Here is a 25,070-nt window from a genome sequence, read left to right on the forward strand (position 1 = left end):
GGCACAGTCCTTCAATGGCTGCGCTCGTTTCTCTCTGGTCGGGGACAGAGGGTGGCGCTTGGGGGGGAATTGTCATCGCGCCACTCCTTGGTGTGTGGAGTGCCTCAGGGTGCGATTCTCTCCCCGATGCTTTTTAACATCTTTATGCGCCCCCTCGCCCAGCTTGCCCGGAGTTTTGGGCTGGGCTGCCATCAGTATGCTGATGACACCCAACTCTATCTGTTGATGGATGGCCATCCTGACTCGGCCCCAGACACACTGGCGAGATGTCTGGAAGCTGTGGCTGGATGGTTACGTGGGAGACGGTTGAAGTTAAATCCTTCGAAGACAGAGGTCCTCTGGCTGGGCCGGGACGATATGGGATTGAGGGGGCAACTCCCATCTCTTGCGGGGGTGCAATTGGTGCCAGCACCGTCCGTTAAGAGTTTGGGTGTAATCTTCGATACCTCCCTCTCTATGGAGGCGCAGATTACAGCTATAACAAAGGCGGCATTTTTTCATCTCCGCCAAGCTAAGCAGTTGGCCCCTTATCTCTCTCACCCTGACCTAGCCACTGTGATCCATGCAATGGTGACCTCCAGACTGGATTATTGTAACTCGCTCTACGTGGGGCTGCCCTTGAGACTGACCCAGAAACTCCAGCGGGTGCAGAATGCCGCGGCGAGACTCCTTATGGGGTCTTCACTGCGAGATCACATTCACCCAGTACTATACCAGCTGCACTGGCTCCCGGTGGAGTACAGGATCAGGTTTAAGGTGCTGGTTTTAACCTTTAAAGCCCTATACGGCCTAGGACCCTCGTACCTACGGGACCGCCTCTCCTGGTATGCCCCACAGAGAAACCTACGGTCTGCAAATAATAACATCCTCAAGGTCCCAGGCCTCAGAGAGGTTAGGCTGGCCTCAACTAGAGCCAGGGCCTTCTCGGCTGCGGCTCCAATCTGGTGGAACGCTCTGTCACAAGAGACTAGGGCCCTGCGGGACCTGACATCTTTCCGCAGGGCCTGCAAGACAGAGTTGTTCCACCAGGCCTTTGATCAGGGCGCAGCCTGACTCCCTCCTCTGGCAACCTGCACAGAATATTGCTTAATTGGTTGCCATTAATTTGATTTTAATTAATTTTTATAATGAATATTTTGAATGTGTGATTATTTGATTGTTTGATTATTTGATTATTGTTAGCCGCCCTGAGCCCGGCTTCGGCTGGGGAGGGCGGGATATAAATAAAATTTATTATTATTATTATTATTATTAAACTATTTTCTTCATTTTCCTTATTTTCGTAAACGGCAATGAATTTTTAAAAATCACACTGAGCAGCAGGCGCTTTGAATGGGTTGCATTCAATGTCATAAGGCTAACGCTCCATCAGTGCAATGATTTTTCCTTGTGCAATGAAACATTCTCCCCTTATGAAACCCCTAATCTGTTCTGGAGTTTCCCCCATCCATCCAGAGCAGATTTGGGGACAGCATGGGGGTGATCCCATTGCGCCAGCACTAATCCTTGCATTAGTGCAAAAGGTTAGTCAAATACCACCCGGCGTCTGCTGTTTTCTCTCTTACATTGACAATATTCACAAGAGGAACATTCTGGACTGAAATAGCATTCAGTGTGCCAGTTTGTAAAAATGCCCAGGATCCTGCTGAGTAGAAAAAGGAACTGATGGGATTTCTGATTTCTGAATACTGCTTAATATCAAAGCCTGTGGAGGTGAAAAGGAATGCTTGCTGTGAGGAATCACAGAGGAGGCTTTTGGCTCTGCCACCTGCCACATGTGGCCTTCAGTCTAATATCACGTGGCCCTCAGGACTAGGGGACTAGGGGAAAGAGAAACCTATGCAACCCTCCAAATTCCACCCATGTTTGGCTCTGACCCAATCCACTTTTGGCTCTGCCCACCACAAAATACAGGCCCCCCCCCCATAGATTACATGCAAGAGAACGCAGCCCTTGAGAGAGGGGGGGGAAGGTTCCCCTGTCCTGCTTTAGAACTTTCACTAGCCTTTTACTCCACTAGCTGTCAAATCTTTCAGGGACAGTTTGTAAGTTGAAAACACCCCTTGTGATGGTTCAGTCCAACCTGACTGGGTAGCTTCCAAGGGCAGTAGCGAGCTTCATTTTGGAATGCAGTGTCACCCATACATAGGTGATGGGATGCTGGAGGGAGTCAACTGCAGAATGTATCACTGAGTAAAAATGATTTTGTAGGATATTTTTAAATTATTAATTTATTGCTATCACGATCGTCGTCGTCATCCTAAATGAACATTTCCCCCCAAGACTGATAACAACTGTATTGTAGGGTGAAAGACCATAAAAGGAGTAAAAGACATTTAACAGGAGACATGGTCAGTGTTCCCTATGGAGCCATCCTAGTTGCAGGTTCTGTCCTCTATAAAGCTTCTGTTTTTGAAAAGACGCAGCAGCAGCAGCTTCACCTCCAAGCGGGAGATTCCTTCAAGGAACCATGGAGCTGAGTGTGTGAATAAGGAATTGCTCCAGAGCAGGGATACCAAGAGGGAGTTTTGTAGCTTGAACAGGAAACACTGAAACAAGAGATATGTGCAGACTCAATGTCTGGAGTGGATACTAGGCACCCAGAACAGAAAGCATCTAATTTAGTTCAGCGCTCATTCACTCCTAATACCTATGAAGCAGTCAGCTTCTCCTTCTCCTTGCCACCATGCACCCCTTAAGCTTGTTCTGCTCTTCAGTGCCATGGAGGACGATGTTCTGTTGCCAGCATTGAAGTAAGATTGAACCGCAAGTCTTTTGTAGAAGACAGAAGTGAGAGAGACCTTGCCCTTCACTCCAGGCCACAAAATGTTTTGGGCCAGCCCTAGCCCAAGCTCTCATATGCCTCCTGAACCAAATGCATTCTGGATGATCATCTTTAATTCGTCCAGTGACATCTTACCTCAAACTCACTTTGTTCTTCATCTGGACTCACCATGTCATCCTCATTCTGGGACTGTAGAAACATAAGAAACTTGCAAGATTACTTTCTAGGCATCTCTTCACGCAATGTGTCTTTTTTTGCTTGTTTGTTCGTTTTGTCCTGCTGATGACATTAATGGTAGCACAAGCTTTTGCCATAGAAATGGACCAGAGAAACACAGTGATTGGTTGCAGTACAGTAAGCAAGAGCTACTTCTTTGCAAACACACAAAAAACCCCAACAGCTCCAGGCTTATAAAAACGCTTCTTTATATACTCTGCGATGTTAAAATGCAAAGCACAGATAGTTGCTTAGCTGACTCAAGTCTGCTGGGAGATGTTTAGAGGCAGTGCACTATATTTGAAACACTATATGCTTAAAGGGCTCTTTTTTCTTAGTATCTCTCTCATCTCCATCCCAAATTGGTTATGTTCTGTTTCACTCCTGCAGTGGGAATGTCAATTGCTTTTTGCGCTGGCTATTTCCTCTCCTAGTAAATACAGCTCTAGAATCTCCTTCTGGCTTTGTTTCTGGTGTTCATTCATAAAAGATTTGCTGCATGGCTGTTCTGGGGAAGGGAAGTGATTTTTGTTTTGCTTGCTTAGCCTTGATAACAGAATCTAGACAAGTAAGAATTTTATTGTACAGCCTTCATAAAATATTTTAAAATATGCATGACAGGACACAATGCAAGCTGAAATATCAAATGCTTCCCAAGCCCTTGGGACTTTGCCATACAAAACGTGAGCCAGGTATCTTGCAGGCTTGGGCCTGCACTGAATGTGCTGCTTAGGTTAGATCTCTGCAAGTGAGAGCACCAAATCTTTCTGGGTGGTTAAGTGTTGCATTTGTTTTCTTGTCTTCTCAGATTTGGGGGTTGAAGTGGAGGGGGATGGAAGAGAGCTGGGGAGCTGTTTGCTGAAGCAAGGAAATGTGATCAGGAAGCCTTGTGTGGGCAATAAATTACAGCCACTCAGCTGGGCTGCAGCCACTGCAGATGGAGAGCACCAGTTACCCACTTACAGGAGGTTCTCTGCCATTAATAGAGTGGAGAGGAATTAATATCTCAGTTACATAGTTAAGGCTAAATGGATCCTATTAGAGAAATATTACAAGGCTGCAGGATTCCAGAGCCAGGAAACATGATCAGGTGCAACATATGGTATTTCATCATCTTGACTGCCAGGTTTGCCAATGGGGAGACTTGCACACTCTCTCTTAGCTAGTTTTTGTTTTGTTTCTTTCTCTTTTAACAGAATTGCAGATTTGGGATTCTATGGTGGAAAGGCCACCCTCTTCTTGAAAACTTACAAATAATTTATTCCACCTTCTTACAACCAGCCCACTTGACTGCTCTTACTTCATATAGACAGTATTTCCCAATATTCAATCAAAATCTACTTTATTGTAGTTTTAAAAACCACAGGCCAGGCTGACTAAGTGTGCCTCTGGTTTAGTTGTACCTCTGCCAAGTTGTTCTTAAACAATTCACAATCCCTGAGCCATCTACCTGCAAAAGATTATAATACTGACCCATCTTAAAGGGCTGGTGTAAGGGACGACATGTAAAGGAAGCAATTTGAAAGAATATTCTGAAGAATGACATAAATGCTAAATATTGTAATTAAGCTAGCTTGTGGTCACCTCTTCTGCTCTTCCTTCTGCTCTTCACAAGTGTTGATATAACTGCACCATCCAATCACCTCTGGACTGAAGCACTTTCTTAATGAATTGTAATAAGCTGAAGTAGAATGTGCAGCATTTGGCAAACCTTCTAAGTCACTACCTGCTGCTGCACAGTGTTTCCTTGGGAAATCAATAACGAAGGGCCATCAATCCTGGGAACCAGCATTAACAATGTATGAAAGTGATTCTGGGAATGTCCCAGATGGAAAGGGTTGCCAGCAATCCAAGCAAAGGGATGGCAGTGCACCAGCCTTCAGCTGCATCTAGCAAACACACCCTGCCTGTCAATCACATCTCTCCAGGAGGCTGAAATAATTCGTTACATGACTATGATTGGAATTCCCATAAGGGACAAAGGATACCAAGCCACAGTAGAATTCACCAAGAATGGTTGCAATTCCCTTTGGAAATCTTAGCAATTGCATCAAAATAGGCAGTCCTAAAGCAAACAACTCAGATATTAAATGCATACCTGTTACATTCAGCTTGCAGTTTACAGAGGCTTCGCCCAAAGGGTTCACGGCCTTGCAGGTATAAACACCACCATCGAAGGGACTGGGCTTGCGGATTTCTAGAGAGCAAATACCTTGGTTCATGAGGGCTAAATACCTGGGGTCTTCTCCAATTTCCATCTGGTTTTTCATCCAGATCACTTTGGGCTGAAATACAGATAAGGCACCAAAATGGCAGAAATTAACACCTCTCTCCATAAAAGGGGGAAGGGGCTGATCACTGGTCCCAGGTAAGCAGCAGCTTCCCATTACTTAGTGATAAGTTTCTAGAGTCTCTAGACAATGTCTCATTACTTTTTCACCCTCAACCCTCCTGCCTACTCGTTGGGACTGTTTTATGGTGGATGTCACTGACAATCTCCCAGTGCTGTCATAGACTGCAGCACCCATCGCATGTTTTCTGAAACAGGAAGGCACTACAAAGCCACTTCCCCATAAGACTGGACATTTATCTGGAAAGTGATGGGGAAATGCACTGGAAAGTGTGGCATAACACTTGCTTCGATGCAATGCCATCCAATCTCCCCCCCATATCAGAATGACTACTCATTAAACAGCCCAAGTCATCTAATCTCCCTGCAAACAAATCAGGGTGAATGCTCAATAAACAGGTCTCCTGGAAACCCCATAAACTCTAGAGATGCTTGAAGAATTTGATGCAAATTGGCCTGATCTGCATCTCCTGGACTAAAGTACAGATCAGAATGTAGCTCTTATCTGTTAGACTTCATGGTTCTCTGAATGTTGCGATGTGGACCTCAGCTCAAAAAAGGTATGCATCTAAATGCGTGTTGTGAAATAAATTACAATTAGAAATTCATATTTTGAAAGAAAAACATTCAAATGCAGCTTTTAAAAAAAAGGTTGCAGATTACTGTGGAAGCAGGACAGAACAGCCTGAGGAGTAAACACAGGCAGAAGGGACACTTAACCTGAAATAAATGGATCCACCTGTCTGCAACTTATCCCCATTAACAAAAGAAGTCAACCCATGTTCCTCTACCAAAGGAAACACCTCAAGCCTCTCATCCTATACCCAATGTCAGATTCAGTCTTGCTAAAGATGGTCACTGATCACTTAGCTTCCAAGAATGACCAGCACTCACCTTTGGGAAGCCCCGGACACAACAGACAAGCTGGGTACTGTAGCCCCGGGTGGTAGTTCTGTCGGTGAGAGGTTGGGTGAATTTTGGAGGTTCAGAAAGATCCTTGCTATTGTACTTCTCTGCTTTGTATGTGATTGCTGGGGGCGTAGGGGAGAAGGCAGATCAATATAACTCTACATAAGAGGGGGAGCAGATTGTAACACTTTCTGAAACAATACAAAACGACAGCTCTGTATATCAAAATAAGTGTATAAACCGCAAGCGGAAAAGGTAAAGGACCCCTGGGTGGTTAAGTCAAAGACGACTGTGGGGTGTGGCGCTCATCTCCACAGACAGCTTTCCGGGCCATGTGGCCAGCATGACTAAACTGCTTCTGGCGCATGGAAATGCCTTTTACCTTCCCACCGCAATGGTACCTATTTATCTACTTGCACTGATGTGCTTTCAAACTGCTAGGTTGGCAGAAGCTGGGTCAGAGCAAGGGGAGCTCACCAGCATTGAGCAGATTCGAACCGCCGACCTTCTGATCTTTAGCTCCCTGAGAAAACTATCAGCAGCCTCCAGCCATGTATTCATTTGTAACTGATATCTTTATGAAAGGCAGAAAGAAAACGTTCCTTTTTCCCACGCCAAGTACACCATTAAAACTCACTCTGTCATCCCTCCCAGCATCTGCCATGGCTTATCTGGCTTTACATCAGAGTGAGGGACGTCCAGCCTCTGGGTTAAAAACTGCCCCCTCCAGGTTTCCCAATCGTGCGTTCAGGTCTTTCCTCAAGTTGTAATCTCTCTTCCAACCCATGCGTCCCTCTCTCCAGACCATCCCCTTCACTAGCCCTGCTTCACACCCTCCCCTCCAGCTCTTTTGTGTGGCTGGAACGTGGCCTACTGAACAAGAGTCACATGTGTGGTTCTGCCTACTTTTCTTGCTGCCCCACCCACTTTTCCTCTGATACTCCCCTCCCCTGCCACCTCAACATACAGCTGCTGGAACGCTGCCCATCAAAGAAGATGCTTTAGACAATCTGGCTGGAATGGTTTGAGCTGTCATGGCTGCCTTCTGTTCTCGATGTTCCATGCACGTAACCCACCAGCCCTACAAGGAAAGGGGTGGGTCTCCACAACCTTGTCTTTCCTACTGTGCTTCTACAGCCCCTACCTGATTTTTTGATGTGAGCCACGTCCTTGGAGACAGCAGGCTTCTCACTGAGGCCGCAGGGGTTCTCCGAGAAGACTCGGAAGGAGTAGCTGTTGCCAATTATGAGATCGGAGACGGTGCAGTTGGTGCGGTTGTAGTGCTCCATAACTGTGAACCATTGCTGGAAAGCAGTAAAGGTCAGCCTCTTAAACACGAAAAAGGTTCAGGTTCAGGGCACAGGGCTGCCCTCCCAGCAGAAGGACCAAGAGCTTCCCAAGCCAAAAAAAAACCTATGGAAGCCACCCTGGGGTGCTATTTTGTTTTGGTGTTAGGGCAAATGAAAGTGGGTGACGGTGGCAGCATAAGGGCCTCCTATTCATACCGAATAGCAATGCCCAGGGCAGGGGGTTGTTGGAACTGTAGGACAGGAGGAAGCATTTAACTCGATCTGTAGTGTTTTTTGTTTTTTAAAGAACTGTACAATTGTTGATAGCTACGTCTTTCAATGAAACAGGCTCTCTGGTCCCATGGTTTTCACTCTACCACTTCTCCAGCAGCATTGCAAGAGGTGGGAAACAGCCCACAATACGATTTGGCAAATTGAGAAGGAAGAGAGTCCCCACTTGACAAACATTCCATTGCTGTCATGGGGAGGGGAATAATGGCAGGAATTCTCCTTTCCACAGGAAACTGCCCCCACCAGTAAAGCAGAGAAAACTCACCCTCTATCCAGCCACGTGGCACATTCTCCCACCAAGCCCTTTCTTAATTGCCAGCATATATAAATATAGCATACAATGAAATGCTAACTCGCTGCACTGAACAAGCCAAGACTCTCTTATACGTTTGCATAAAAGGGTGCTCTTGCACCTTATAGAAAAGGCATTTGATACTATTTGATAAGAAGAAGAATTGCACATTTATTAATATTATAATATTACCCCAAGATCCCAGAGAAGGCTACAACATCAAAAGGCAATATTAAAAACAGTTCAAAACAGCTGGTACTCACAGAAACAAGGTGGGTCCCAAAAATATTTGGCAGCAATGTTGTTTTATGACAATCTGCATGTTTTTAATTTTTTAATTGATTTTAATGACCCTTATGTATATTTTGAACCAAAATTTTAAATGAAAGTTTGTGTATTTGTTTGTTTTAAAACCTTAGACAGTATCAATGCTTCCCCAGAGCAACTGAAGCAAGGCATAGGTCACAGCACCAGGTATATAAAAATAGCTGAGTGAATCAACTCTTCCAGGGGGCTTGTGATTGGACCCCAGGAATAAAGCTCTATTACAAAGGCAAATTGTGTTGACCTACTGCCATTTCTGAAATAAATGCTGCCGATGGAGGATTAGAGAGGGAAAGGTTCTCAAGGGAAAGATTTGTTGGACTAAATATGGATACATTTACATTTGCTAGTTAAAAAGAAAAAAGTTCATACATGAGCTTTTTTTTAACCTTGATTTACATTCTTATTCAAGATGTTATTGATTCCGTTTATTGTACTATAAAAAACATAAAAGAATAAAAAGCATAAGGGTTCTAAGTAATGTTCTTTTCCCATTCTCATTTTCACTGTTTAAACCACCTGTGACCAAATTCTGTATTGTCACGGAATTTGTGGGCTGCGTTTTTGTGGAATATGCATTGCATTTCTTATATTGACTCCATTTTGTTGGGATTTGTAAACAGCTGTGAAGTGATGGTGGCTTCAGGACCCACCACTAATCCTTGCACAAAGTACAATGCCCCCCCCCCCCCCGGCTGTATCTTTCCCAGCCCCAAGTCCTTACCCCAGTCTTCTTGTCTGCTTTTTGGACTGTGTACCCTTTGAGATCAGCATTGCCATTATCTTTGGGTGGGCTCCACTCCAACGCCACGTTAAAGCCCCATACATCCACCAGCTTCAGGTTCTCAGGAGGGCCTGGTCTCTCTGAAAAGATGAGCCACACATTACTTCTGAAATATCAAGAAGTGCTACCTGCCATGGCACATCACAGAGAAGTTCAGCAGCAGGCACCAGATAAAACAGAGAGCAGCCATTAAGCTATCCGGAAGAAGAGGGAAATATATAACCATACTAGAATATATTATTATTATTATTATTATTCATTCATAACTCTCATGCAGGTGTAGCTTCAGTATCAGAAACAATGGCTCCTAATCTTCAATGTCTTTCTATCATACCCGGTTACATGAGGGATTCAAGACTGAAACAGAACAGTCATCTCACTACACATTCCCCATGGCATAAGCAGACCACATGCTCTGATGCTTAATAATGCCAGGCCCAGCAAGCTGCCATATGCCACAGTACACAGTGACTCTTGAATTAGAGAATTTTGTTTCAAGGGAAGAGGTATCTGAGCTAGCCACCCTTTAGATACTAAATCAAACCATATGGTTTCATCGCCCTTACCAATCACCTGGAGATTAATGGTGGCCTTGTCTTCTAGTTCATCTAAGATCTTAACACTTATTTCATATTTTCCAGAATCACTGCGCTGTAGTTGGCGGATGAATAGGACGGAGTCCCTCTCACTGTTGCGCAAATGCATTCGCTTGGGATCCAGAGGCTGGCCATCTTTAGTCCAGGTCACCTGTGGCTTTGGCTTTCCCTAAGGAAAGGCATATGTAGAACAGTTGGTATATCACGGTTTTCTTCTATTTGTCTGGCTACTAACTCTTATAAACATACAGTGAATCTTCGGCAATGGATAGGTGGTCTTTCATGATTTTGATGGTTCCTGGTATTGCTCTTATAACTAGGTTGTCGTTTTATTAATTTAATTTCGCTGATTAGAGTTTGCTTTATATTAGTATTGTGGTTCTATTATGTGAACTGTGTTGATTGTTCTTCATGGAAGTGAAAAGTGGGAATAAAGTTTCAAAGAAAGAAAGTACTCATTTGCTTCCACTTTCTAGCCATATGTGATTAAACTGTGATGCAAAAAGCCAACACAATTTTTGGATTCTTATTCAAAGGCAGGCCAGTTGCCAACACACATGTATGAGAGTGCCCATGCACAGGAGAGGCAAACATTTTCATATTGATGTTTCTACCCAAAACCTGAGCTCTGAAGTCCCCTCCCCAACAAAAAACTTAGGGGCAGTTGAAGCTAGTATGAATGTGTGTCAAATGCAGTTGCTTCTGACAGCTGGCCCTTTAAGGGAGTAGCCTAGATCCACAGCATGTCTACAGATACCCAAGAACCAAGGAAATGCATGGAGTGCTATACCCTATTATAAGTCTCTCTATGCCACTCCATATGGCTTGTACTTGCTATTTTTAGTAGAGAGCTATTTTAGGCTCTGGGCTACAACCCCCCCACCCAGTGCCTGACTGGAACATACTGCCTCTGCTTTCCAAACGAACATAACAAACTTGATCACAATGTCAAAGTATTCTCTTGATAAGAGCTCTTTAAATCAGAATAACATAAAAAGAGATCCAGCGTCAGAATCAAGTATGACATAAGACACTTTTTCCATCTGTGTTTAGAGATTAGGAGGCTGCCAAGAGCTGGTGAGTTTTATATGACTTGCAATATACAGATGTAATGCATATGTCAGCCAAACAAAGCTTAAGCTTGTTTACACATTACAGTTTAGGATTCAATGGTTTGTGCAGAGTACCTTGTTTCTAGTCCTGCCTTGTCCTGAGACAGCTCTCTTCTCAAGCTCCAATGTTTCCTTTTGCCCAAGCCTGCCAGTCCTTTATTTTTCTCAGTGACCAGGCCACATTCAAGTGAAGCTGGAATTCTTTCCAAAACATCAATAGTTTCTGCTTTGGAGGCTGCCCACTGTAGCCAACCTGAGAACTAGTTCACCTTTGCAAGCTTTCTGCAACTATTCCTAGCTTCTTGACCAATTATGCAAAGGCTTTTATCCCCGCCCAAAACCAAAATGTCAATATAAGAATAAGGATCCACATACCCGAAAAGGAATCATCAAGTTCAACACATCGCCCACAGTCTTCATGTACAAGTCCCTCAAATAGCGTGGCAGTCGGATCTTGGGCTGCTCTGGAGAAAACAAAATTATAGCAGTTTGTCACTGGTACTGCAGAACTTTGCTGTGGAATCACTGATGAATCTCGTTTGCTTGGATCATTCTGCTTGCCTGGAAAGTTTAGAAGCACTAATAATTAGGCAGTACAGTGGTACCTCAGGTTAAGTACTTAATTCGTTCTGGAGGTCCGTTCTTAACCCGAAACTGTTCTTAACTTGAAGCACCACTTTAGCTAATGGGGCGTCCTGCTGCCGCCGTGCTGCCGGAGCACAATTTCTGTTCTCATCCTGAAGCAAAGTTCTTAACCCGAGGTACTATTTCTGGGTTAGCGGAGTCTGTAACCTGAAGCGTATGTAACCCGAGGTACCACTGTATATGTCTTAAATAAATAAGAATGTTGGGGGGGGGCAGCACTGAGAAACCCGTATGACCAGAGAGATTCCATAGCAGTTTGGAGGCAGAGTAAGCCAAATATTTCATATTTCATTGTGGTTAAACCTTGTAGGGTACTTTCTGTTAGAATTCCTGCTCCATGATTACAGTCATGGGATTTTTGTCTATTACATGACGGTGTATGTTTTGATTCCACAGTGAGAAGTGACAGAGACAGGATGTTACTGTGTTCCATGAAGTGGGACTATTGTCCTTTGTTCTTTTTCTCTTTGCTGTCTGATGGTAGAGAGAGAGAGGGGGAGCCATGCTGCAGTGCTCTGTGTGTGTTTATATGTAAATAAAGTAGATTAGCCAAAATGCCGAGTCGCTGAGGTCTGTTACGCAAGCTGCGAAGACTCTGCAGATCCCTAAGTGTGCCGGTGTCTGTTGGCATCGGTCGCTGTGATGTTCGGGCTGAAGAAAGCTCTCGAACGATCGACCAGGAGGGAGAGAACATGCAAGTCAGGCATGTGTCTCTGCCAGGATCCTACTCGAGTGTAGGGCGAAGCTCTTGACACTTTCCCCTCTGTGCAACAATGCATCTTCCTTGGACCATAGGCTAAGGAGAAGATGCCACCAGCTCTTGAAGCGACCAGCAGTGGCGTGAGAGAACTGTTGGCTCAGTCCTTCCCACATTCCCTGACTCTTCTTAAGAAATACCTGTGTGTCCTGAGGGGAAGCAGGAGAGAAGCCCAAGCCAGGGAGCCCAAACCATCAGCTCCTGAAGTGACTATCCATGGCCTGAGAAGATGTTGAGTCAGCAGTGCCCACACCTGTTCTAGTCTTCTTAAGAAAAAGTTGTGTATCCCTGAGAAATCCAGGCTAGGAAGTTTGTATCATCAGCTCCGAAATTCCGATTGAGAAAGCTCTGTTCTGTATTCTGTAACGCAGAGCTTTCCAAACTGTGTGTCATGACATATTGTGTCAGCTGCAGTGCGTAGGTGTGTCGCGCAAACATTCCCCGTGCTCCTCCCAGGGCTGGAAAGGGGTTAGTTTAAGCTCCAGTTTGCTAGTAAAACTGGATTACTGTGTCACGAAATGAGGCATGTCTTAAAAAGTGTGTCACTAACATGAAAAGTTTAGAAAGCTCTGTGTAACATTTGTTTTAATATTTAAAATGGTAAACTACAATGAGTGCCTTGGCAGAAAGGTGCCATATAAACACAGTAAATCAGTAAACCCAGGGAGGTAAGGCAAACGATTAGCTCTTTCATCACAGTCCAGAGAATCAAAATGGAAATGAATTCTGGCCAAGGCTGCACTGGCAAGAACCCTGCGGTTTGTTTGTTATTAAATGACACATTCGTAACCTGACCCAACCATGGAGCCCCAGATCAGGTAACTGTGCTTTATAAATTATCAGAGGTGAGAGTTTCTATTAGCTCTGGCAATTCTTTGAGCTGAGTTGGTTAGTTCCATGAATGGAGAGTTGGGATCAGGATTCATAAATAGTACGAAGCATGCATTTCATAATTTAATTTAATCCACTCAGCAAGAAGAATCAATATCAAGTGCCTTGTAGCAACAGCATACCTTCTTGCTGTAACCTCACTGAACTGTTTTTTTTAAAATATGTATTTTATTAAAGACTTTCTTGGTTTACAAAAGTACATGCACTGTCTCTTTTTTCAGGTTGTAGAGTCTTTCTTACAAATCAGTTACATTTGTTGTGAGACATTAGTGTTGAGTATCGTATAAGGTAGGGGGAGAGGAGGGGTGGGGTGGTGAGGCTTATATTCTTTTATATAGTGTATGTGTGGGGTTTTGTGTCAGCGTCAACTGGGTAAGTTCTCTTTCTATTCATTTATTACATTTCCTTGGTGGTGAGAGGTATTGGGGGGCAGGATGTGGTTGGTTGTCTGTGGTTGACTGCAGTGGGGTTTGTTTGCATTTGTGAGCGGGGGAGGTCTTGTTAGGTCAGGTAAGCCAGATTGATTCATATGTTGTTGGGGGTTCTTCTTGGGCTGTGTATGTGATAAAGAGGAGCCATACCAGGGTGAAGGAGTCCTCTTCTATTTGTCCCTGTGTCAGTTTCAGTTTACTGGTTAGCTTTTCTAGTAAGGCCGTTTCCCATACAATTTGATACCATTTGTCCGTGTTTACTCCTGACAGGTCTCTCCAGTGTCTGGCTATGAGGCTTCTGGCTACTGAGAGTATTTGGGTTATAAGCCCTGTATAATATGAGTGGTCATTATGATCTTGGAAGATGCTTGGTAGGGTCAGATATGGGGTGGGTTCTAATACCTGTTAAGTTATTTTGCACATCTCTTGTAGGACTGCTGTCCAGAAGGCTTGGATTTTAGAGCATTCCCACCACATGTGGAGATATGTCCCTGTGGAAGTGCAGCCTCTCCAGCATCTTGGTGTGGTTCCTGGGCGTATCGGCACCAGTTTCCGTGGTGTTAAGTACCACCCATAGGTGAGCTTCAGCGTGAGTTCCCTTCCTTTGGCTGATACGGACTTAGGGAGGTTTAGATCACATTCTAGTCCATTGGGTGGGGTTAATTTCATAGCCTATGTCGTGTTCCCATTCTTCTTTCATTGAGTCAAGGCGGGTTGTGGGATTTTGGAGTATTTTGTATACTGTGAATATCATCCCTTTGCCGTGTCCCTCTGCTGCCAGGAAGTGGTTTTCGAAGGTGGTCAAGGGCTAGTGGCTGCTGATTTTACTGCTGGATTGTTTAAAAAGGCAAGTAGTTGATGGTGTGTTAGCCAAGGTATTTGCGTGTCCCTTAGTTTGTCTTGTATATCTTGTGTTGACCTCACCGAACTGTTGACAGATATCCTTCCTCCTTCTGGTATTAAAGGTAAATACACTGCCACGTTTGGTACAATTCTGCTGGCTATAATGGCTCAGTGGCGCAATGGAAAATTAATGCATTGACACAACTCAATCCTGGAAAATGAAGGCTGTTGCCATTCCAGAATTAAGATGGTGCCTGATGAATGCCAAAGATATGCAAAGTAAGCAAGGGAAGTCTGCTGGGTTAATTTCCAAATTCTACAATGAATATTATTTGGCAAATTTTAGGTCCAGCTGCAGCATAAATTATTTGTTTGTTTGTTGGTATGCCGCCCAACAGAATATTAAAAACACGATAAAACATCAAACATAAAAAAACCTTCCCTAAACAGGGCTGCCTTCAGGTGTCTTCTAAAAGTTAAAGTTTTTTTCCTTGCACATTTTTGCAGGCACTGTAACTTCAAATTCCAATTTTCACCCACCTCCAGAAGTGATCAGTCACAGAATCATAACACTGTAGAGTTGGAAGGGATCCCGAGGGTCATTCTAGCCCAACCACCTGCAATGCAGGAATCTCAAATTGGTGGGGTTAGTGTCCTTTTTGGGGGTCCTAATAAAGGTAGATTTGTAATTCATCATCCCAAGATAGTAGTTTCCAATATACAGCTACAAAATTGTTTTTGTACCAAATCAATGTCAGATTTTCTTTCAGCTCTAAAACTATGTTCCTACAATGTCTGGATTTTACTTCAAGTCCCTCTGTTGTATACGAAGCCAAAAAGATGTGTGTGTATGTGCTATGCAATGAACAGCACATACTTGAAGCAGAGCTTTATACTTCCCTTGGGAAAACAACCTGGTGAGAGTCAAAAGAAGCCTGTATGCATTTAATCACTTGCCGCTGTCTTCACTAGCATCAAAATAGCAATGGTGTAACTCTAGCATGCTATATTTGTCAATGGTAGCCTGGGTGGTAAAATAATTATGTTGGGGTTTAATAAAAGAGCTATGCATGCCTGTGAGGCTTAAACGTGCAGTAGCCTACGTTCCAGAAGTGATCGTGTAAAGGAGGGCCCAGGATTAAAAAGCTGAAAGATACTTTAGCAACGCTGTTCATAGAACACCAGCAATGCAGTAGGATATACCAGAGGAGAGCCCTGCCAAGAACTGTAACAGCATCTTCACTCACCCATCTCTTTCCCCCTGGAATCCCTTGCTGGCATTTATTCTTATCAACAGGGCCAGCGCAGCCATTAGGCAGGATGAGGCCACTCTCTCAGGCAGCGGAAGCCCCCAAGGTGGCACTCCCACAGGCCCTGACACCCCTGCTTATCAGTCAAGTGAAATCCAGCACTCCAAGGAACTAAGTTAATTTCTATATCCCTACATATTAAGGAAAGCATAGCTTGTTTGTTATCTTGCTAATTGCCTATAATTGCGTAAAGGTGGTTTTTTTTTATTCAACTGTTATAATCAAACAGCAACAGGGGCAAACAGCAGGCTGACATTTTCAAACACAGAAACCTATGTAGAGGATACTGATGCTAATCTTTCAAAATAAAAGTGACAGCATTAAGCACACTTTTAAAAAAAAGAGCCAGTCCTTTCAACACCCAATAAAGTAGGCTAGTAATATTATATCAATATTGTGCAATGAGAGAGATTGTGAGTTTGCTGAGCTGAGAACTGGTGCTGCTACGCTGTACCAATTGGCTAGAAAACTAATTGAAGATTAAGTGTGTAAATAGACCATCAGTCTCAAAATGCCATAGCATATTTTTTTTGTCTACCTGCGGCTACACAGGCACTCAACTGGAATTTGCTCCCAGCAATGTACATAGACTCGTTAACTAAACAGTTGGAATTGCAAGAACAATTTAAACATAACATGCTGGTCAAGATTTTATATTTGCATAATCTGAGACACTCAGACTATAGAACCTACCCCAGCACAAAGAAAACATTCATCTGCCAGTACAGTACTGCCGATATCTGAAAATACAACCCGTTTTTGACTCATTCAGTCAGGTTAAAAAGCACTGTGTACAAATTTCATAAGACAGTAGCAGATGCCTTTATGTCCCTACTCCTTCCACACCTTATGCTAGTGGTGCACAAGTAGTGAAAGATAGTTATGTAAGTCTAGCAGGCAGCACAATTACAGGCTGCATTAGAGAACTCACTTACCAGCTAGCTGGCAGAGAAATATGTTCATCACCGGCATTCATCGTTTTCCATCAAAACATTTGTCTAAAAATAATTTCTCTTCGTAGTAGAAACAGAATTTAGGTTATTCTGAAGTGTGACCCTTCTATACAAGGTCTTAATATTTCACACTCCACACAAGATCCCTACTAAACACACTATGGGGCCAGCAATACCTAGAGGAGGCTGAAGAAGCTTTCAAACTCCTAAGAAGCACTGAAGGTCACACACCCTTGCTGTAATCTGAAGTGAAAGAGCCAGGGGTAAAGTGACCAGATGCAAAGAAGGACAAGATCTCTGAATCTTTAATAGTTGGGGGGGTGCACTCTAGCAGTGTTTTATGCAGTAGTTTAAAAAGCAGTACAGTAGTACCTCGGGTTAAGTACCAAATTCATTCCGGAGGTCCATTCTTAACCAGAAACTGTTCTTAACCTGAAGCACCACTTTAGCTAATGGGGCCTCCCTCTGCTGCTGCGCCGCCAGAGCACAATTTCTGTTCTCATCCTGAAGCAAAGTTCTTAACCCGAGGTACTATTTCTGGGTTAGCAGAGTCTGTAACCTGAAGCGTATGTAACCTGAAGCGTATGTAACCCAAGGTACCACTGTACTTGGCAGATTCTCCTCAGCCGGTTTCCAGCTGCAGAAAAATGTATACATGGGTTCCAAATTACAGCACTCCGATCCATGACCACTGCCGCTAAGTGAGATGCAATTAATAGTGCAATGTATGTATCATTACATTGTGGTGCCACATTAATGTTATCAGCAGCTGACACCCATGGAAGTCAGAGCTGTGTCATACCCAGGACTCGCAGATCAGACGGTTCTTGCAATTTGTAGACATATCTGCACATGATTTATTTTGAGAACTAAATGTGGTTGGGAGGTAATACTTCTTCATCACTGACTTCAGCTTCTTCTGGTCTCCTGTTACCCAGAGTTCTGTTGATGACTGAAGGATGAGGGCAAGGTAATGTCATAGCCACAAGGGCATCCCAGGTTAAAAGGAACCTGCCTTGCCATGGATGTGATCTAGTGCTTCCAGTTGAGTGCTAAAATGCTGAGGAAAGAACATGGGGAGCTATCATGCCCTCAACAGAACTACTGAAGTAAGCCAATTGAAAACAAGGAAATTTAGTTCTGAATAAACATGTATAGGATTGCACTATTACTCCTGTATTCGGAAGAACAGTTTTATACTAATATTGAATGAAACATAATTGTACTTCCCAATGGTGCACCAAGAAGGCCTATCAGATGCATGTTTAAAGTCCATGTGCAATGCCTGCCGCTCACTGCAATGCACACTGTCATAGGAGATATCCACTTGCCCTACATATTCATGGGACTGTCCAAAAATAGGTGCAGTGGGAGCATCAATGACACCTTTTTTATTTATTAAAGCGGATTTCACATAACATCAACTGCATCTTGTTCTCACCTTTAAGCAGGTAAAGTATGCTCCATTTTTACACAAGCAGGTCTGATTGCTCTATGCTGGGATGTCTGCTTCATTTTCATTTCAAGAAATTGCAAAAATGAGTCAAAGCTGTTCATAATTTTTAAAGCAACGAAGAAAGGACAACAGAAGGAAAAGTAAAGCAATCTTTGCCAGGGCAAAATGGAAATAGCCAAAACCAGAAAGTCATCTGAAATTAATTCTCCATTGCATACCACAGGGCAACCAGCTACAACAAATCATGACACCAAATGCTAGCAGGCTTTAGTTGTGGTGAAGAAAAAACTCCAAGGGTATACTAATGTGAGCCAAAGTCTCTCTTATGGAGATTACAGGAGTTAATGAAAGCCATTAAGCAAATTTGATCTGCTTGTGTATAAGGGAAGGAGTGTTGTTTAACCTTTGCATACCACATCACTTTGCTGATAGTAATCATGGTCCCACAAAGCTCCTGGGGGGGGGTAGGGGAATAACTCCCAACAAGGCAAACAGCAGCTAGAGGGGGTATTTTGAACAGGAAGATGATATGAAGGACGTCTTTGAATAATCCATGTTAATGAACATGTTCTGTTACGCTAAATGCATTCAAGATACATACCAAGAACCTCTCTGATGAGGAGTGGCTGGTCCAGGACGGCTGGCTCACTAACTCCATCACCTTTCACAGCCTTCACACGAATGAGAAGTTTATCTCCAGATGTTAGATCGCGAATTACATAACGGGTGGAAAGGAAGGGCTTCGTGTTGGCGGCCACCCAGTCTGTAGCTAAAACAAAAATATGCAACAGGTGAGTTATGCGATTAGAAGCAAGGATGGCACAGTTAGGTTATGGCACTCGTTTGACCTTACAGCAGGGTCACTGCTACTTACCAGGAAGGAGGGGTCAACACAATGTAAACAAACCGGTTGGAATGCCAGATTGGCTCTGCCAGTATATTTGCACCATGTCAACCACCCTGCCCCCACTTCCAGGTAAACAGCAGCAGGTAAGCTGCCAGGAGGTCTATGTTTATTGCTGCCCCACTACGTCATCTGCAACAGAATTATTGTAAAAAGTCGATTCAGTGGACAATGCGGCCTCTACTCTGATACATTTAAAATGTATCTGTCAACAGAGTCCACTCAGTTCTTTCTTGAGAATGAGATGAAAGCTCCAATGCTTAGAACACTAACTTCAGAACACAGTAGCACTTACTTAGAATTCAACACTCTTAAGGCTATGTTGTTCAAAAGCAAACCTATGCTTTGATAACCTATGTCTACTGGTTTGTCTGTCTGTTTTTTAAAAAACCAACACCAAATTTAAGGTTGCAATATATCAATTCTAGCCTCCCAACTCTAGAAAGACCACATATAAGGTCATTCTTACATTCAAATTATCTAAGGGTGCCAAACGTCCTGGACATAGCCGGGATTTGTCCGTCGAAAATGGCGTCTGGGCCGAAAAGTGGCTAAAATGTCTGGGAAAGAAAGGTCAACAACTTTGCCTCCACCCCCCAAAAAAGCCTTTCACTTTTTGAAATATGGCAACCCTAAATTATCCCTACCGGGTTATAACATTTGGATACATTTGTGCTACAATTGTGCTCAAGCCATCTTTTGTGAACAGTTATGCCATGTTTCAAGGACATCCTCTTCTAATCACAACAAAAGCATGCTTTTATTGGATTCAATTAACAAAAGAGGTTACAAAGGTTGAGGCAATCTAATCAGTGAGTGGAAATGCTACCCTATGGCAATAGCTCTCCAAATACACCATGCAGATATGGAGTGAAAAATATGTGATAATGCACTCATGCAGGTTGAAAAACTGATTTGAATAAAATATTCAGCAAACAATTTGGAATGCAGGAAGTAATTTGTGAGCAAGGAAAAGAGCTAAACTCAAAATAATTTATTTATGAGAAATGATTCACCCAGCTATCGCTCACAAGAAACCCCAGCTAGACAACCCATGAAAATGGGCAACATAAATTGTTTGTAGCAATCAATAGGGATGTCATCAATTTCTGAAGACTTTAGTAGACGTCACCCACTATTTATTACCATTAGAGCATACTCAGTGTGTATGATAAACCTTGTTTAATACACAACATCTTTCACTCAGGCTGTGACATGATTAATCCATCACTGGTGGTTTACAAACCAAATTGCTCACAAATGTAATCTTGTTTCCTAATATTATTCAATTTTTTTAAAAGCAGACATCATAGACTGCAACCCTTTTTCATAATATAAAGTGCTACTATACCGTACCTTTCTATGCTATAGAGAAGCCTTGCCCAGGAGGTATGTATTTGGCAGCTTCTATGGTATGGCATCTATACTTGCTACATAATGGATTCAATTTGCAAAAGTGGTTGAAAGAGGGGAGAAACAACTACTTTCTCCATTTCCATGTTTGGAAAGCCACTTCCACCATTGCTATATATGGTATAAGAGGCTGAAGGGCAAGGTCGTCCTTTCTCGACTTTAAGTAGATTTCCTTCTTTTAGTAGTTCCACAGCAAGCAGACTTTCTACATGTGCAACATTTCCTCCTCCAGCATGCAAGTTCTGTTTCTCAGCAGTTGGACAGAACCAATGCAGTGCTTGAATAGAAGAAGCTACATCTGTAGAATCTCTTCCTGCCTGAGAGCTCCTAGAAGAGATGGACCAACCTCAAGGTTCTAGAATTTGCAATCCCATGACTTGCTGCTTCTAGTATTCCCAGCCTTTCTCAACTTGAGCTCACAGATCATGTCCATTGCACGTCAACATGGCATGTGAGCAACTGATCGGGTGTGTGGAGAAGATGTCAGGCTAAGAAGAGAACACATATCATTTTCTTTACACACCTGTTCAGCGGTTTAAGGGTTTGACGAATATTTCATGAGAACGATATGGTTCTCTCCTCACCTCCAACTGTGGCTGTAGATACGTCAAGAGAGGGACAAGCAATTTATCCTGACCATGTTATCCTATTTTCCACATTAATGCATGCAGCTCTTCATGCTCACGAGAGATAAAGCTCAAGCCTACTTCCGTATTTGCAGTGCTCCACCACATATCCATCCAGGCCAGAATGGCCCACAACCTCTGGGGCATCCCACGTCAGAGTCACAGAATTGTCGTTCACATCGTCCACTGTTAGATTTAACGGTGAGCTGGGAGTGCCTGGTATCACAAATATAAAAGCGTTAGTAAGGCATTTCCCATCCCCAACAGTTCAGTACTTAATGCTGTGTAAATTCATTAATGCTCTTTTCTTGGACTAAGGGCTTGGTCAGAGAATGCATATCCCAACCTTATTTTAGCCTTTGCATGATAGCTATGCAAATTCCCATTTCTCACACACTCAGTGAGTGCGAGAGAAGGAAGCGGGGTTGTGTCCCGCTCCCCAACACTGGTGCATCCCTCTGGCGATATGCCCCAACATCCAGCATTAACCTGAGCACATCTCCATACATACAGTTATATGGGCATAGGGATTTTCATCAGGAACCTTAATTACACTAGATTCATGACTGCATGGAAGCTCCGACACATGTACAGTTGTATGCATGTAGGGCTCCCTCTCACTTGTTCAGCTGAACAAGAGAATGTATTGGGGGGTTGTGACCAGAGGGGTACACCAACATACATATTGCTGTTGCAGTAAATTCCCTGGGGAACCAGGTCTCCTTCCTAAGACCTTCAAATTTCTGGGGCTGGGGTAAGAGAATACTATCCTTCTCCAGCTCCAGCTGCTTCTATGATGCTCTCAATAGTAGTTAGTGGGAGCAAATAGCTGAAGGTGATTTCATGGTGGGTTGTTCCTGGTGGTTTTCTCATTCATTCCATTTCTGACACTGATAGAGGTTTTGTTGTAAAAAGCTATAAGACCTCTTTTGGTGCTTTCAGACCGTATACAGCTCATCCAGGTAATTGCAAATGAGACATTGGTGGCAATGGGGCTTTTAAGGCTGCAATCCCAACCCTATTTAGTTCCCATTTAATTCAATAGGACTTGCTTCTAGGTAGCCATGGTTAGGATTGCACTGCAATTTATCAGAGAAGTGAAATCCGTCTTAAATGGAGGAGGCAGAACACGGCCTGCAGTTAGGATACCAATGGCGTAGCGTGAGCACCGCAATTATTATTATTATTATTATTATTATTATTATTATTATTATTATTATTATTATTATTATTTAAAAAATGGAGCGAGCGCTATACCACAATAAACACCCCTCTGGAAAAATCACCGGAAACCAGCGTGTCGCAGGCCGTGGCGCTTCACTCGCGACCACTTTTTTTGCCGTCTTTTAAATATGAGAGAAGCCCCACAGGTCCTTTTTGGTGCCCAGGCTCAAAGCGCCTCGCTTCCGCACGTGGCCTTGGAAATGGCCTCCCGCGTCCCGCCACGGGTTTGCGCCGGGAGCAAAGAGGCGCTCGCGCTGCTGCCGCCCTCCCGCCTCCGCTGCTCCAGACCCTTTTCGGCCACCTCGTCGGCCGCCGCCCTCACCTTCTTTGGGCTTCTTTTTAGCTGGAGCTGCCGGCGGGGCGCTTTGGGCCGCCGGGGGAGCCGGAGTCTCGACGGCTGCTGCTGTTACGTCCGGTCCGGGAGCTGCTGGAGCCGGTTCTGCTGGAGCCGAGGCCGGCTCTTCGGAGGGAGCGGCCTCTGGTGGGGCCGCCGGGGCCGCCTCTTGCTCGGACATCTGCGGTAGGCTTCGAGGACTCCGCTCTGTGCCCCGGGGTGGCGGTCGGTGGAGCTGCCCCGTGCGGTTAGAGGGTCAACGGTGGCCAAAGTCCCGCCCGGCTCGCCCTTTTCTGTCTGTCTCTCCTTTCTTCTTCGGCAGCGATTTCCCCCCTGTGCTCTCCGCCGGGTCTGGGGGGTTTTATAGGTTCCTCCAGGCCGCCCACTCCTCTCTCTCCGCTGGGCCCACCTGCTTGGGCGGGCGGGGGAGCCAGGAATAGCCGCTCAGCAGCTGCGAGGTGCAAATTCAGCATCTCCTCGGGAGTAGCTGCCATCCGCGGGACTCGGCGGGACTGGCCCGCAGAATGATCTGTCCCTTGAAGCAAGGTTTCCCCTGAGACCGGGTTTCGCAAGGCTCTGTTTCGCTGCGTTCCGTTAGCAGGGACGGAACTGGGCCCTCAAGCCGGCACTCAATGCAGGGCATTGCCCCTGAGCATGTGCAAAGTGACATTCCTTCAGCCTTGCCATCTCCCTCCTCCGTACCTCCTTTTTAAAGTAAACCAAGCCCTGTAGAGAAAGGGTGCCAAACCTTCACAAGCTGCCAGTTCAGCATGAAACTGGAAATTAAGGAATCAATGCCGACCTCAAATCCTGTGGGGAGCAGGAATTTGGGTGTCCTTTCTCCAGCCTTGCATTCCAAGATTCAGCCTTCTAATTCCTCCGTTTTCCAAATAAACCCTCATCTGTCATTGCTGCTTGCAGGGTCTGGACTGCACTAACAAAACTGCTTGATTATGGATCAAGCTTCTATAGGAAACAGCTGATGAAGACAAAACTGTGCCAAAAGGCAAAGGTCCCTAGACAAACTATAAATTCCGGAGGAATAGTTGTCTTAGTCTGCTGCAAGAAAAATAGTAATCTTGTGACTTGCTGCAGCATAATATCTTGTGGAATAAAAGAATCCTGACAGTTATGCTTAATTGTAAACAATAAATACAGCATGTAAGTAGCAAATATAACATGTAATGACATTTCACTTTAATAAAATACCTATTAATCTTTTTTTGCTAATTTGAGGGGGTTTGGGAGAAACGTGAGTGTACAAAAGCTGGAAACAGGAGTGGTTTTAAGATATGTTTCCTAAATTGTATGATACATCTGGAAGTTTGCATAGGGAAGTAGATGATCTTAATTTATTTATTTTGGAAGTGCTACAGAATTATAGGAGGCTAGTGGGGCGCGGGTGGCGCTGTGGGTAAAACCTCAGCGCCTAGGACTTGCCGATCGCATGGTCGGCGGTTCGAATCCCCGCGGCAGGGTGAGCTCCCGTCGTTCGGTCCCAGCGCCTGCCAACCTAGCAGTTCGAAAGCACCTCCGGGTGCAAGTAGATAAATAGGGATCACTTACCAGCGGGAAGGTAAACGGCGTTCTGTGTGCTGCTCTGGCTCGCCAGATGCAGCTTGTCATGCTGGCCACGTGACCCGGAAGTGTCTGCGGACAGCGCTGGCTCCCGGCCTATAGAGTGAGATGAGCGCACAACCCTAGAGTCTGGCAAGACTGGCCCGTACGGGCAAGGGTACTTTTACCTTTACCTTTTAGTGGTATTCATAAATGAGCATTCAGTACTGAGCTGCTCATGGTGGTAGCAGCATACTGGTATAGTCCCAGAACAGTCAGTTCTTTTAGGATGCTGCTTCCCTGCTTGCCTTGTCAGATCTGAGTGTGGGAAAAGATTTAGCAAATAGCTCACTGTTGGGGAATGGCTGCACTACTGATTTTGCACAATTGGCTTTGGTATGTTCCTGATTTCTAACCCTATTGCCAAGCATTGTTCCTAAAAAAAACCCGTTCCTGAATTGATTGTCAGAGTAAGGAAAAAGGAACCATTTTTGTTAACCTGAATGCTTATTGTCCAAAGAAGCCATCAGGCAACAGAGTTTATGGGCACTTAACTTCCTAGGCTTATGTCTTAATTCTGTTCTAACACCCTAACAGGTGTTTGGTTTGATATACGTTCATCTCCAGTGACTGAGTTAAGAAGCAGCCAGCAACTTTCTGTAGCTTGAGAAAGCAGTTGATAGAGATTTTAAAGGTCAAAGGGTTCAAGGCTGGATTTTCTGAAAGAATAAATCTTCATGTTGCTAAGTTTTTTCTTAAATGCATTTCAGATCTGCCT

General features: G+C 44.2%; 1 protein-coding gene across 1 annotated transcript; it reads right to left on the minus strand.

Annotated features, from left to right (window-relative positions):
* Positions 1-2,215: 2,215 nt before the first annotated feature.
* Positions 2,216-23,728, minus strand: MYBPH (myosin binding protein H). The gene is made up of 11 exons (XM_083746598.1): positions 22,724-23,728; positions 21,259-21,393; positions 18,836-19,003; positions 11,324-11,412; positions 9,807-10,005; positions 9,181-9,320; positions 7,405-7,564; positions 6,246-6,382; positions 5,100-5,286; positions 2,921-2,974; positions 2,216-2,549 (listed from the first exon to the last, which is right to left on the minus strand). The coding sequence occupies exons 1-10, from the start codon at positions 22,914-22,916 to the stop codon at positions 2,964-2,966; spliced, it is 1,419 nt and encodes a 472-aa protein (XP_083602724.1). The 5' UTR covers positions 22,917-23,728; the 3' UTR covers positions 2,216-2,549; positions 2,921-2,963.
* Between the last annotated feature and the right edge of the window lie 1,342 nt (positions 23,729-25,070).

The sequence above is a fragment of the Podarcis gaigeae genome (assembly GCF_964106915.1).
Source record: "Podarcis gaigeae genome assembly, chromosome: 6".
Taxonomy (NCBI): domain Eukaryota; kingdom Metazoa; phylum Chordata; class Lepidosauria; order Squamata; family Lacertidae; genus Podarcis; species Podarcis gaigeae.